Here is a 14,969-nt window from a genome sequence, read left to right as displayed (position 1 = left end):
TTGAGAGAAAATTGCTTATATTCTTATGCTCCAGCCATCTCTTCAAGGAACCTTCCCATTGTTTTGTGCCCTGCACCAGAATTCAACAGAAGGCATAGGCATTCTCCACCTCTGGCCTTGGCACTGCAGTTTGTAGCAGAGAAAGGGAAAGAGAGGAATTATCAGCTCCTTAACTTTGTCACTAGGATCACAAAGCTTCTCCAAGTCTGCCCCATGTCTCACAAAGATTTGATGCACACCATGCTCCAGCCCTTCTGTAGCAGATGCTGCTGGTACCCTGCCTTTACCCTTTGAGCCTTATCACTTAAGTATGCACTAACCAACTTCTATCTGCCTGCATCTGCATCTCCTTGCCTGAAGGTCACTCAGTCCAGGTATGTGGCAGGCTGGATCTGCAGTGACCGAGATGGTGATGGAGGGACTTAATATCCTCTGGAGCAGTTCTCAACAAATGACTGATGGGAATTGTATATATGTACCCCAGTTCCTCACCCTTGACATGGAATAACTTTGAGACCTGTATTCTACTTAATTTCCACAGTTTCTCTGTGGGATTATGTTCTAGTCACCTATAGTGATAGCTGGTTTGATAACTTGTTCTTGACCTCTTTCCCTTCCCTTTTTCACTCCTCACTTCCCTGCTAGTGTTTCCTGTACCACTTAATAAACTACTTACTCTTGAATCCTTGACTCAGGGTATATTTCCAGGAGATTTAAATTAAGGCACCCACTCTATAAGGAGACAACAGTCCCTTTGGCATAATCTGCCTCCTGCCCTGCCTGAGGCTGGCTGGTCTGCAATTTCTCCATCTTCTGGACACTGGAGTGATTGATTATGACTTTCCAAACTTGCTGCCTCTATCAAAATATCTATTTAATACAGCATATAATTCGAATTTATCTATAAGCAATAGAGACTTACACAAGATGACATCTCAATCAGATATCTGGTTTTTCTTTCTTGGTCCAGCCTCTTTGCCAGTTCTGTATACAATGGCCACTGGTTTATGTAAGAGGTTACTCTGGCTACTTCCTTTGCCTTGCCTACAGGCTTATCTCAGTTTCCTCTCACTATCACTGACCAAATGCTGGATTTTCAAAGCAAAGCTGCAATGGCTCAGCATTTTTCTCTATTTTGGCAAAGTTTTGGGGGAGATTTTGTCTTGTAACACATGAAAATTACAGAGTAATCTTTTCTACCCTTATAAGATTTCGACAGGTTGAAGGTTTCACCCTAGAAGACATGGCTGGTCAACTAGTGCTATTTGTACTCCTGTCATACACACAGCAAGGGCAGGCTTGAGAGATGGTTCACACTGAGTTCTGGAGAGATACTAGAGAGTGTAATATGCCCAACTTAAAAATACCTGAGATCTCTTAACTTATCAGCTGTTATTACTCAGAATGTATTATGGCCGAGGAGTGGTTTTCTGTAGCCTGGGGAAATTAAGTTTATCACTTTCTCTGAGAACAAAACAGAGTAAAGATGAGGAAGCCAGGGGAGACTCTCCCTTCCTTCCTTCCTTCCTTCCTTCCTTCCTTCCTTCCTTCCTTCCTTCCTTCCTTCCTTCCTTCTTTCCTTCTCTCTCTCTCTCTCTCTCTCTCTCTCTCTCTCTTTCTTTCTCTTTTCGTTTATTGATTTCAGAGAGAGAGCAAGGGAGAAAGAGATAGAAACATCGATGAGAGAGAACATCGATTGGCCTCCTCCTGCATGCCCCTCACTGGGGATCGGTCCCATAACCTGGGCATGTACCCTGACTGGGAATCAAACCAGTGATCTCTTGGTGCATGGGTCGATGCTCAACCACTGAGCCACACTGGCCAGGTGCAAGTCTTTTAAAAAGTGAGTGAAGAAAATGGCTAAAGGAGGAGTGAGTTTAAAAGTCAAGTCATCATTTAGTGAAGGAGAACTGGGAAATAAGTAGAACAAAAAAAATGGGGTGTGACTGTGTTTTGGTCTCAAAACAACTCCAGTTGCTTGGGGACTGATATGGATTCTGCCTAGACCTGAAACTTCTTATCTGAAGACCTAGCAGTGGGAGAAGTTTCACCTAGTTGTGCTGGCTATCCAGTTCTCTGTATTATTTCAAACAAGGCCCAGGATTAAACACTTGGCTAAAATGACTTGTTTTCTCTCAACCAGAAAGCTGAAAGGGCCTTTCAAGATTTTGACTCCATCCCCTCAGGGCACAAGAAGGCAGTCCTTATAGTATAGTGTTAGAGAAAAGGCTCCCAAGGCAGACAATTGCTCCAATACTTTTTATTCCTGGTAACTAAGGCTCTTGGCTGTCCAGTAAACTTCTCCATTTTCCTTCTTTGGGGAAAAAGATTTGTTCCTCTTGTCATGTGACACATTACTCATCCATAGCCTATCATAGTAATCCATCTCCCTGGCTCAGTGATTGACCCACAGGGGACATGTGACCAAAATAGAGCTAATCAGAATAATTTCTTTGCTTAAGCTATAGACTATGGGAGAGAAGCCCTCTCTTTTTTGGTTACAGTTTCTTATCTAAGATAATGTAAGCCTGGAGATACAGTGATACCTCGGTTCTCGAACGCCTTGACTTTCGACCAAATCGGTATTCGACCAGGAGATTCGAGAAACTTTTGTCTTGGAATCCGAACAAATATTTGGAACTCGAACTTCCGAGATGAGCCGAGTTGAGCCGAATGGCGTTCATTCGGCCCAGCGTGCCTTGCTTGCGTCATCAGTGTGAGTGCAGAGAGAGAGTCACGCTTTGTGGAGAGAGTCACGCTTTGTGGAGAGAGTCACGCTTTACACTGAATTTAACCCTTAGACATACTGTACACTTTTATTTCTTGTTGAGACTTATGTTTTTCTACATATTATATACAAATTAGGCCAGTAAATAGGCATTTTCTGGGGCTTGGAACGAATTAATCCAGTTTCCATTATTTCCTATTGGGTTTCATTGCTTCGGTTCTCGAACAATTTGGTTCTCGACCATCCTCCTGGAACGAATTATGTTCGAGAACCGAGGTATCACTGTACTGGCTACCATCTTTTTTTTTTTTTTTTTTTTTTTTATCCTCACCCGAGGACATTTTTTCCATTTTTTGTACAGATAGCGTCAGAGGGAGAGAGAGGAAGGGAGAGAGAGAGAGAGAGAAACATCGATGTGAAGGGACACATCGAGTGGCTGCCACCCGCACGACCAACCAGGGCTGGGGACAAACTGCAACCGAAGTACGTGCCCTTAGCGGGAACCGAACCCGGGTCTCTCCGGACCGCAGGCCGACGCTCCAACCGCTGAGCCAAACTGGCCAGGGCCCATCTTTCTTATAGTACAGGGAACCTGACAGCTATAGGCGAGAAACCAAATGAATGAGGGTACTGAAGCATACAAATGCCTAGGTACTTAGAAAATTCTAGTTTCTCTTCACCATAAGTCTTGTTAATTCAGTCCTCAGTCAAAATTTTTTGGTTTTGCCCTGGCCAGTGTTCTCAGTGGTTAGCGCATCAGCCCAAAGAGTCACGAGTTCAATTCCTGGTCAAGGGCTTGTACCTGGGTTGCAGGTTTGATACCCAGCCGTGGTTGTGGTGTGTATGGGAGGCAACCAGTTGATGCTTCTCTGTAACATCTCAGTTGATATTTCTCTCTCTCCTCCCTCTTTCCCTCACTTCACTCTCTCTAAAAATCAATGAAAAAAATATCCTTGGGTGAGGATTAAAAAAAATTTTTTTGTTCTTTAGCTTTTTGGATAACAAATGGTCCTTCTTGGGCCTCTACTCAACATATGGTCTCTAGGTTTGTTTTTTGTTTGTTTTTTGTTTTCATCCTCAGCCGAGGACATTTTTCCACTTTTTGTTCAGATAGAGTGGGAAGGAGAGAGAGGAACAGAGAGAGAGAGAGAAACATCGACGTGAAAGGGACACATTGAGTGGCTGTCACCTGCACGACCAACCAGGGCCAGGGACAAACTGCAACCGAGGTACGCACCCTTAGCAGGAACCGAACCCAGGTCTCTCTGGACCGCAGACCAACGCTCTAACCGCTGAGCCAAACCGGCCAGGGCTGGTCTCTAGTTTTTGTTCTCCCCAACCAAGAAGCTCTGATGAAATGTTGGCAGAACAAGTCTAGTAGAGGAGTTTCATAGAACTGAGGACACAGAGATGAACAACACAGACATAGTCTCTGTCCTCAAGGAGTTGATACTTTTTGGAAGAAAAAGACACAAGCACAACAATGATAATACAATGACAGAAATGTGCACTGGAGGCTGTGGGTGGGATGGGTGAACCGTCCTGGAGAGAAGGAGGGCAGGGAAATGAAACTTCAGTCTTCATAGTTGCATGCTCCAGCCACAAGATAGTACAGCTAAATTCTCCAAGTAGTTGGATCTGGTACACATATACCCAGCTTCTCTGCTGCAGTACAGATTGCTACAGTGTTGACTCCTGGTAAGGGAGACTTTTGAATTTGCTCTACAGATACTACTTTCCAGAAGACAGCTGGAAGACTTGGACAGCCAGAACTTCTATCCAAACACAGCTAGCTCTTAGGGAGTAGGTGAGGTTGGAGAGAACTGCTGATGGGGCGGAGGGGAACTAGGCAGGAGATTGTAGTGGCTGGCTAGCAGGCATGGGTAACCTGAAAGAAATGCAGACATTTGCATAACAGCTCCTGAGGCACCATCCATTTATCTGTCCCATTAGAAAGCCTCACTCCTCAGCCCTATAGGGGAAAATCTTCACTATCTCACCAAGGAGAGGATCCCAAGGCAGTTCTGCTCTGTCCATCTGCTCAGCCCACTAGTGATTAAAATAAAAATTAAAACAACATTGAGATACCACTTTTTCCCTTTCAAAATAAGAAAATGGCAGAGCCTGCGTTTCTTTAGAGTTAGGGTGCAGGGAAACAGGAACTCCCAGTCACTGCAGGTGAAAGTGTAGATTGATAGTTTTTCTGGAAAGCAAATTGACCTTAAATGCCCATATCATTTGATGTGATGATTTCATTTATCTGTCCATTCTAAGAAGGGAAATCGACTTTTGGAGGCATTAATAAATATCTTTTGGGGTATCTTCTCAGCTTACAATGATTTACCCTTTTCTGAGAACAGAAGGACTTATTCATATCATCACTTTCCTTACTCCAGCCTCAAGTGGGACCTTCAGCCATTGGCCACTTTGATTAGACCAGGGTAAACACCTGTCCAAACTAGGTCAATTATATTGTCTTTCTTACCTAGGAATTCTGGTTTAGTTTGAGCTATCTTGAATGGAAGGAGTATAAAAATTCAGGAACTGTGTCAGACTATTATCCTCAAGGTGGACCGTAGGACAAAGAATTTCAGTTGTCAGAGAGAGGAGAATGAGGCAAAGATATGGGAAGAAGTACAGACAAGACAGAGATAAATCCCTGGCCAGTTTTCTCAGTGGTTAGAGCGTCAGCCTGTGGTCCAGAGATACCCAGGTTCTGTTCCCCCTAAGGGCATGTACCTTGGTTGCAGTTTGTCCCCGGCCCTGGTTGGGTCGTGCGGGAGGCAACTACTTGATGTGTCCCTTTCACGTCGATGTTTCTCTCTCTCTGTCTCTTTCTCTCCCTCCCACTCTTTCTGAATAAAAAATAGAAAAATGTCCTCGGATGAGGATAAAAAAAAAAAAAGACAAATAAAAATATTACTACAAACATTTCATTGTACATTCTAGACACTTATGGCATTCCTTTCTCTTCATTCTGTGGAACACTCCAGTATCCTTATAACAGCTCATTTTTTCCCCTTTAGCTTACTTGAGTGGGTTTCAATTACTTGCATCCAATAGCTTATCATAGTTTTACAGATAAGGAGATGGTTTAGTAAATAACTGTACATTACTTGAACAGTAGCTTATCAAACTGCCATTAAATATGTTTTAGAGGACTATTTAATTACATGTAAAATGCTCAACATACAATAAGTAAAATGATCAGGACATACAATTTTCTGTGCGTAGAAAAATATTGCAAACATTCAAAACTTTAACTTTTAACAATAAGCCCTAGCCAGTTTGGCTCAGCGGTTAGGGAATCGGTCTGCAGACCAGAGAGTCCTGGGTTCAGTTCCGGCTAAGGGCATGTACCTCGGTTGCAGTTTGTCCCCAGCCCCAGTTGGGGTCGTGTGGGTGGCAGCCACTTGATGTGTCTCTCTCACATCGATGTTTCTCTCTCTCTCTCTTCCTCCCTCTCTCCTTCCCGCTCTATAAATGCAAAAAGTGTCCTCGGGTGAGGATGAAAAAAAAAATGAGCATTGGCCTGTGGGCCAGAGAGTCCTGGGTTTGGTTCCCGCTAGGGGCATGTACCACAAAAAAATAAATACTTAAATAAATAACTTTTAACAATAGTTATCCTGGGGTAAACTTTCATTTTTTATTTCATACACTTTTTTAAAAATCCCTACCTGAGGATATTTTTCCATTTATCTTCAGATATAATGAGAGGGAGGGAGGGAGGAAGGGAGGGGGAGAGAGAGAGAGAGACAGAGAGAAACATCGATGTGAGAGAGACACATTGACTGGCTGCCTCCTGCATGACCCGACTAGGGCTGGGGACAAACTACAACGTGCAGTTGACCAGGATCAAACCTGTGACTCATTGGTCTGAAGGTCGATGCACTATCCACTGAGCAAAGCCAGCCAGAGCCCTTCATACACTTTTTAAATCCTCACCCAAGGATATTTTTCCATTTATCTTTAGACAGATTAGGAGGGAGGGACAGAGGAGGAGGGAAGGAGAGAGAGAAGAGAGAAATATCGATGTGAGAGAGACACATTGGTTGCCTCCTGTGCGACCCCTACCAGGGTCGAGGACGAACTGCAACCGAGGTATGTGCCCTTGACCAGAATCGAATGCAGGCCAATGCTCTAACCACTGAGCAAAACTGGCCAGGGCCGTCATACATTTTTCAAAAAATAAATTTTTAAATTGATTTTAGAGAGAGAGGAATGGAGAGGGAGAGAGATAGAAACATCCATGAGAGAGAAACATTGATCAGTGGTCTCCTTCACGCACCCCAACCCAGGCATGTACCCTGACTGGGAATTGAGCTGGTGACCTCTTGGTGCATAGGACTACGCTCAAGCAATTGAGCCACACCAGCTGGACACATAATACTTTTGTTTTATTTGAATTTATACATGGAGTATTGCTAATATAACTAGATTATGTTAAAAGTGTTTTTTCAAGCCCTAGCTGATTTGGCTCAGTGGTAGAGTGTTTGGCCCTTGGACCAATGAGTCTCAGGTTCGGTTCTGGCCAAGGGCATATACCTTGGTTGCAGTTCATCCCCGGCCCTGGTTAGGGTTGTGCAGGAGGCAACCAGTCTATGTGTCCCTCTCATGTCGATGTTTCTCTCTCTCTCTTTCTCTCCCTCTCTCTCCCTCCCATTCTATCTGAAGATGAAGAGAAAAATATTGGTGAAGATTTAAAAAATTTTTTCATGCTGCTATATACTTAAATTTTTTTTTCTTTTTCTTTATTGATTTTAGAGAGAGGAAGGTGCATGGGTCAATGTTCAACCACTGAGCCACACCAGCCGGGCTACTATATACTTTTTAATTGCTATCATTATAGTGGTTATATAATATTACATTGTAAGAGGATGTTATGATATATTCAATAGTCCTTACTATTTATGAAGTAATGAAATAAAGAGGTAAGATCTACAGTATTCCAGCTTCTTCCAAGAACAGTTTGTTGAACTCCAGTTCAGTATGTACAGTCTGTGAGTTCTTTGGGATCCTTTCAATACATTCTCTTTATCAGTTAGGGATGTGTTCAGTTACAACTAATTAACATGACTTAACCAGGTAGGAATTTATTTTTCTACCATAAAAAGATGCTTGGAGATAGGCATTCCAGAGTAAAAGAAACTGTTTCAGGTTACAGAATGTCATAAAAGATTAGGCTCCTCCTCATATCCTTAATATGAGGCAGGATAGTGGCTTTACCTCCCAAGCAGACTCTGCTTTCTTATCAAGAAGGACTGAAGGAGTAAGCATACCAACCACATACCTCTGGAAGCCTAACTCTGAAACTTCCTTTAATTTTCTCATTGGCCAGAACTGAATCATATGGTCATCTCCATTTACACTATAGAGAGGTAAGAAATTTTAGCTACTATATCATTGGTTCTCCATATAAAATTGGAATTCTGTTAGTATGGAAAATAGAGAAATGAATATTAGATAGGCAACTACCAGTATGTTCCACGTTCACTTTTGCTTATCTGCTTGCATTAGGTTTGGATCATTTGCAACCAGGTAAGTTTTGACTAATATAGTCCTCATTGTTGTTCTTCGGATTACCATATTGGGGTCCTCACTAGTCTCCCTGTCACCAATTTCCATTTTGCTTGTAATGACTATACAAATACAACTAGATGTCCCAAAGCACATCGTTGAGCCTGACTACTTCATTGCCTAATGCAGAAGTCAGTGAACTTTTCCTTTTTTTATTTAATTTTTTTTCTTTATTGGTTTTAAAAAGAGAGGAAGAGAGAAGGAGAGAGAGATAGAAACATTGATGAGGGAGAACATCACCGCTGACACTCGTCCGAAGTGGCTCCTGCCCTGTCACACCTGGTGGGCAGCCTTAGTTAGCACCAGGACACAGCAGTGTGTCTGCAACAGTTGCAGCCAGCCCTCACAGCCAGCCCAGCCAGGGACTGGCCTCTCCTGCCAGTGTGTCCATAGCAGTTGTGGCCCAACCACAACAGGAGGCCACACTAGTCCATCTATTGAATACCTCTGGAGTACATGGCTCTTCTGACAAGAGGGGATCCCACCACTGAGCCCCATAGGACACCTTCTAAATAAGGGCACTTTTTAAAGACTAGGAGATGTAGCTGACCTACCTAAAACAGAGAAAAAAAAAATAGGCAAAATGAGGAGATAAAAGAATATGTTCCAAACAACCCCCCCCCCAAAAAAAGGCAAAACCCCAGGAAAAGAACTAAGTGAAACAAAGGTAAGCTGTCTACTAGATAAAGAGTTCAAAGTAATAGTCATAAAAATGCTCATCAAATTCTGCAGACAATGGGATAAAAAAAAAAAAAAAGACTCATGAGAAGAACAGAATTTTTGTTTTTATCCTCACCCGAGGACATTTTTGCATTTATCTTCAGATAGAGTGGGAGGGAGAAAGAGAGGAAGAGAGAGAGAGAGAGAAACCTCAATGTGGGTGAGACACATAGAGTGGTTGCCACCCACACAACCCCAGCCGGGGCTGGGGACAGACTGCAACCGAGGTACGTGCCCTTAGCAGGAACCAAACCTGGGACACTCTGGTCCGCGGGCCAATGCTCTAACCGTTGAGCCAAACCGGCCAGGGCCAAAATTTTTTTTGATGGGAAGTAACATTTTACTTAATTTGGGTTTTAAAAAAATTAGTGTTTTATATTATCACATAGATTGCAAATATTGATCTGTGACATGGGCCTAACCAAAACAGACAGCAAGCCAGATTTAGCCTGTGGTCTGTAGTTTGCCAATCCATGGCCCAATGTCTGAAGTCTGTATTCTGAAGCTTAGTATTCAAAGGGTTTCCAAGATTTACTTACTGCCTTTTCCATCTATATTTCTCACTACTTCTATTCATATACTGCATGAGTGAAACTAAAATACCATTCACTATAAACCACCTGCATTTCCCAAGTCCACTCCTTTGTTCATGCTGGTCCATCTATGATCTCTCGATATCAAAATAGTTCAAGGTTCTGTACAAATGGCATCTTCTTCCTGAGATGCTTCCTGAATCTACAGCTAGAATTTATCCTTTCTTTCTTTGAATCTCATAGAACAAATGTTGCCTATTTCTGATCACTTGTACCCGTTTTTTGTTTTTTTTTTCAATATTTTTTCTTTATTAATTTTAGAGTGAGAGGAAAGGAAAGAGAAAGAAACAGTGATGAGAGAGAACATCTATCAGCTGCCTCCTGCATGCCCTCCACTGGGGATCAGGCCCACAATCTGGGCATGTGCCCTGACTGGGAATCAAACCAGCAACTTCTTGGTTTATGGGTCAGTGCTCAACCACTGAGCCACACCAGCCAGACAGTGTTTTATTTCTTATACTAGTCTCAGAGATCCTTGATTCTAGCTAAGTATCATGTCTAGTTCATTTTTGAGTCTCCTTCAAGATATAGTATGAACGGACATTCAACAGGTGATTATAGAATTTATGGTTGAATACTGAGGTAGAATGATTTATATTAGGGGAGATAGCTTACCTTCTGGGATTCCATAGAAAACTGTGCAGAAAAACTCTCATCTATCTCACTGCTCCAGGATTTCTTTAGTCTCAGTGTTTTCCTTTCTTGTTCTTTGATGGATGATTGAGTGGAGTTTATTCTCACTATTTAGGTTAATCTGTCAGGGTATAGTTAGAAAAACAGCCCATGCCAGTGATTAAACAGGAGGAATTTAATTGAGGGAACTAGTTACAAATAGATTGGAAGTGAAACAGGGGATGGGGAAGCAACTCAGAAATTAGCAACAGCAGGAAACTTCTACCACCCCTAGGTTAGAGAATCAGAGGAGGAGGTAGTGCTAACAGAGACCATGAGCAGGGACACTCAGTGGGAACTGAAACCACAGAAGGAAGGACTGCCCTGTGGAAGCTGAGATAGAAAGGAATGGACTGATGAGACCTGGAACCATAGGAAAGATGCAGACAATGTTGGAGATGCTGCCTGAAGCAGAGATTCCCCAATATCTCTCCCATTAACCAAAAGTAACCAGGCTAGGAAATTTTAGAAATATAGCTTGCACGAGTTAATCCCCTGCAAGATAGGGCAAAGTAGAGGAAGGACAAGACATGGATCCAAGACAATTAATAATGGCTGAAGTTTACAAAGATATCCCCAAGTCTATTATAATTTTTTTTTATCCTCATCCGAGGACATTTTTGCATTTATCTTCAGATGGAGTGGGAGGGAGAGAGGGAGGAAGAGAGAGAGAGAAACATCGATGTGAGAGAGACACATGGAGTGGTTGCCACCCACACAACCCCAACCAGGGTTGGGGGCAAACGGCAACCGAGGTACATGCCCTTAGCAGGAACCAAACTTGGGTCTCTCTAGTCCACGGGCCAATGTTCTAACTGCTGAGCCAAACTAGCCAGAGCTAATTTTTAATAATCTAACCTCAAAATTACAAAACTTTAACAACAAAAATGTAAGTGTCAGGGTCAAATGGGTTTTCTTATTTTATTTACCATTGATTATTATTATTTCTTTTAATTTATTAATTAATTTATTTTTATCCTCCGCCAAGAATATGTTTTTTATTAATTTGAGAGAGAGAGAGAGAGGAAGGGGGAGAGAGAGAGAGAGAAAGATGAAAATATTTTAAAATATTATTTATTTATTTTTTTGTTAATCCTCAACCAAGGATATTTTTCCATTGATTTTTTTTTTTTAGATAGAGTGGAAGGAAGAGATGGGGACAGAGAGAAACATTGATGTGAGAGAGATACATTAATTGCCTGCCTCTAACATGCCCCCAACGGAGGCTGAGATTGAACCTGCAACCCAGGTATGTGCCCTTGACCGGGAATCGAACACAAGACCCTTCTATCCTGAGGCTGATGCTCTACCCCCTGAGCCAAACTGGCCAAGGCCTTTTACTTATTTTTTTGTAATACACTCCTAAGTGGTCTCTGGTCTTCACTTTTATTCCTCTTCAATATATCTGTCCATGACATGTTATTCATAGTTCCAGAGAAGTCTACCATCCTCCTTTATGGAAAATTATTATCCCTTACAGTCTTAGACAGTCATATTTTGTGCCACTTGACACCATCTTTCAAATCCCTAGACATTGCTGATTGGACCTGGAAGGTATTCCTGACTAATGTGTAAGTTATCGAGCAGTTGTGAAAGTAACTTGACAGAGAAAGTTTGGCCAAATAGCTTCTCATCCATAGGTACGTGAATTAGGAAGAAGAGAATGAATAAAATATTAGAAGCACAAAATGAAGTGTTTAAATTGCATAGAGATACCAATTAGTAGAGAAGAGGCTATGATCAAGACAACGTTTTGGCTAAGTACAAAATATTGTTAGGCAGAAATGATGATATAGAGCAATAATACAGAACAGAGGGTAAATAAGCTGGTTAATTCTTGGAAGAAAAGCAAAAAGACACATGATTAAAGCAGAGATCAAGAGAGAAACTTATGGTAATGACAGCATAGAATAAAACATTCTAAACTTTTATTGCTGAGGATTCTAGAGATGTTTCTAGATCAAAATTCCCTGAGGCCAGCTATACTTTTATTTTTGGGTTTTCCTGAGATTACTGATGTTCCTGAGATGCCAAATATATCCTGATGTATTTATTTACAATTTTTTTGGTTCTTTATTGATTTTTAGAGAGAGAGGAAGGGAAAAGTAGAGAGAGATAGAAACATTGATGAGAGAGCCCTGGCCGGTTTTGCTCAGCGATTAGAGTGTTGGCCTGCAGTCCAGAGAGACCCAGGTTCGGTTCCCGCTAAGGGCACATACCTCAGTTGCAATTTGTCCCCAGCCCTGGTTGGTCGTGTGGGTGGCAGCCACTCGATGTGTCCCTTTCACGTTGATGTTTCTCTCTCTCTCTCCTTCCCACTCTATCTGAACAAAAAGTGGAAAAATGTCCTCGGGTGAGGATAAAAAAAAAAAAAGAAACATTGATGAGAGAGAACATCGGTTGCCCACCTCCCGCATGCCCTCCACTGGGGATTTGGCCCACAACCTGGGCATGTGCCCTGACCAGGAATCGAACCAGCGACCTCCTCATGCATGGGTCGACGCTCAACCACACTGACCTGGCTATCCTAATGTCTTTAATATGGATTCAGTTTCCATCTGAAGTCCATGCCCTGCCAAAGATTACATCTGTGATCCATCAGCTTCTCTAACAAAACAGGTACTAGAATCCTCATTTTAAGTGATAACAATGGAGGTTTGGTTACATTTAACAGACACACAAAATTGCAGTGATTTAAACAAGATAGAAGTGTTGTTCTGTCTCTTATAACAGTACAGAGAGGAAGGATGGCAGCTCTGCTCTTTAAGTTCATCTTGGAACTTTCTACATTGTTGCATTGCCATCCCCAAGATATTTTCTCATCCCTGTGGTCCAAGATAAATTTCTTTTTCTTTTTCTTTTTTGCATCGGACAGAGTGGGAGGGAGAGAGGGGGGAAGAGAGGGAGAGAAACATCATGTGAGAGAGACACACTGAATGGTTGCCACTCACACAACCCCAACTGGGGCGGGGAACAAACTGCAACCGTGGAACGTGCCCTTAGTGGAAACCAAACCCAGAACTCTCTGGTCCACGGGCTGACACTCTAACAGCTCAGTCAAACGGGCCAGGGCCAAGATAAATTTCTATTATGACCACTTTCCAAGCAATAGACTGGACAAAGGGGAAAAGGAGAAAGGGAAGACATGCTTTTTTTCTTTAAGAACATAATTAAATTGCACTCATTATTTATGCTCACACCTCATTGAGAAGAACTTAGTCACATGACTATACTTAGTCACAAAAAAGGCTGGGAAGTTGTCTTTATTTTAGATGGTCATGTATCCAATAATTAAAAAAAAAAGGGGGGAGGGATCCTGCGCTAGAGCAGAAGCACGCAGCAGACATTGTCTTCTTGGAGCCACTCTTACTATGCTCCGGGAAGCCTTGTCTCCCCTGTGCACAATGGCAACTCTTAAGGAAAAGCTGATTGCACCGGTTGCAGAAGAAAAGGCAGGAATCCCAAACAATAAGATTACTGTCGTGGGTGTTGGACAAGTTGGCATGGCGTGTGCCATCAGCATTCTAGGAAAGTCTCTGGCTGATGAGCTTGCTCTTGTGGATGTTTTGGAAGATAAACTCAAAGGAGAAATGATGGATCTGCAGCATAGGAGCTTATTTCTTCAGACACCTAAAATTGTGGCCGATAAAGATTACTCTGTGACCGCCAACTCTAAGATTGTGGTGGTAACTGCAGGAGTTCACCAGCAAGAGGGGGAGAGTCGTCTCAACCTGGTGCAGAAGAATCTTAATGTCTTCACATTCATTATTCCTCAGATCATCAAGTACAGTCCTGATTGCATCATAATTGTGGTTTTTAACCCAGTGGATATTCTCACGTATGTTACCTGGAAACTAAGTGGATTACCCAAGCACCGTGTGATTGGAAGTGGATGTAATCTGGATTCTGCTAGATTTCGCTATCTTATGTCTGAAAAACTTGGCATTCATCCCAGCAGCTGCCATGGATGGATTTTGGGAGAACACGGCGACTCAAGTGTGGCCGTGTGGAGTGGCGTGAATGTGGCCGGCGTTTCTCTGCAGAAACTGAATCCAGAAATGGGGATGGACAATGATAGTGAGAACCAGAAGGAAGTGCACAAGATGGTGGTTGAAAGTGCCTATGAAGTCATCAAGCTAAAAGGATACACCAACTGGGCTATTGGATTAAGTGTGGCTGATCTCATTGAATCCATGTTGAAAAATCTATCCAGGATTCATCCAGTGTCAATGATGGTGAAGGGGATGTATGGTATTGAGAATGAAGTCTTCCTGAGCCTTCCATGTATCTTGAATGCTCGGGGATTAACCAGTGTTATCAACCAGAAACTGAAGGATGATGAGGTTGCTCAACTCAAGAAGAGCGCAGATACCCTGTGGAACATCCAGAAGGACCTCAAAGACCTGTGACTTCAGGCTCCCAGGCTGTAGAGATTCAGAAACTACAGTGTGATTAACCATGAGCCTTTAGTTCTTACCCATGTACATGGGTCACAGTTTGCTTCTCTCTTCCTAAATATGTGAATCTGGGATCACAGAATCAAAACCCATGGTGGGGTTAATGCTTACAGTATGAGTCCTTGAACAAATAAAATTAACTATCGTAGTGTGGAAAAACAAAAAAATGGGAGAATGGATATTGGGAGACAAGCATCTGTTTTTGCCATAATTATAATAAAG

General features: G+C 42.4%; 1 protein-coding gene across 2 annotated transcripts; it reads left to right on the top strand.

Moving 5' to 3' along the window:
- The first annotated feature begins 12,906 nt into the window (after window positions 1-12,906).
- On the top strand, window positions 12,907-14,743 carry LOC118626558 (L-lactate dehydrogenase B chain-like). Of its 2 annotated transcripts, XM_036256433.1 has the most exons (2): window positions 12,907-12,917; window positions 13,694-14,743. In XM_036256433.1, the coding sequence occupies exon 2, from the start codon at window positions 13,695-13,697 to the stop codon at window positions 14,697-14,699; it is 1,005 nt and encodes a 334-aa protein (XP_036112326.1). In that variant the 5' UTR covers window positions 12,907-12,917; window position 13,694; the 3' UTR covers window positions 14,700-14,743. The 2 variants fall into 2 exon arrangements, with proteins under 2 accessions (XP_036112326.1, XP_036112325.1); XM_036256432.1 differs by lacking the exon at window positions 12,907-12,917 and having other exon boundaries at window positions 13,683-14,743.
- The last annotated feature ends 226 nt before the right edge of the window (window positions 14,744-14,969 follow it).

Source organism: Molossus molossus, unplaced genomic scaffold (genome assembly GCF_014108415.1).
Source record: "Molossus molossus isolate mMolMol1 unplaced genomic scaffold, mMolMol1.p scaffold_m16_p_12, whole genome shotgun sequence".
NCBI classification, from domain to species: Eukaryota; Metazoa; Chordata; class Mammalia; order Chiroptera; family Molossidae; genus Molossus; species Molossus molossus.
Note: the sequence above shows the minus strand (reverse complement) of the source record. Positions and strands in the feature narration are given on the sequence as shown.

Bases quoted from the DNA above. Each gene is read 5' to 3' on its own strand.
- LOC118626558 (XM_036256433.1), top strand. From the start codon at position 13,695: ATGGCAACTCTTAAGGAAAAGCTGATTGCACCGGTTGCAGAAGAAAAG.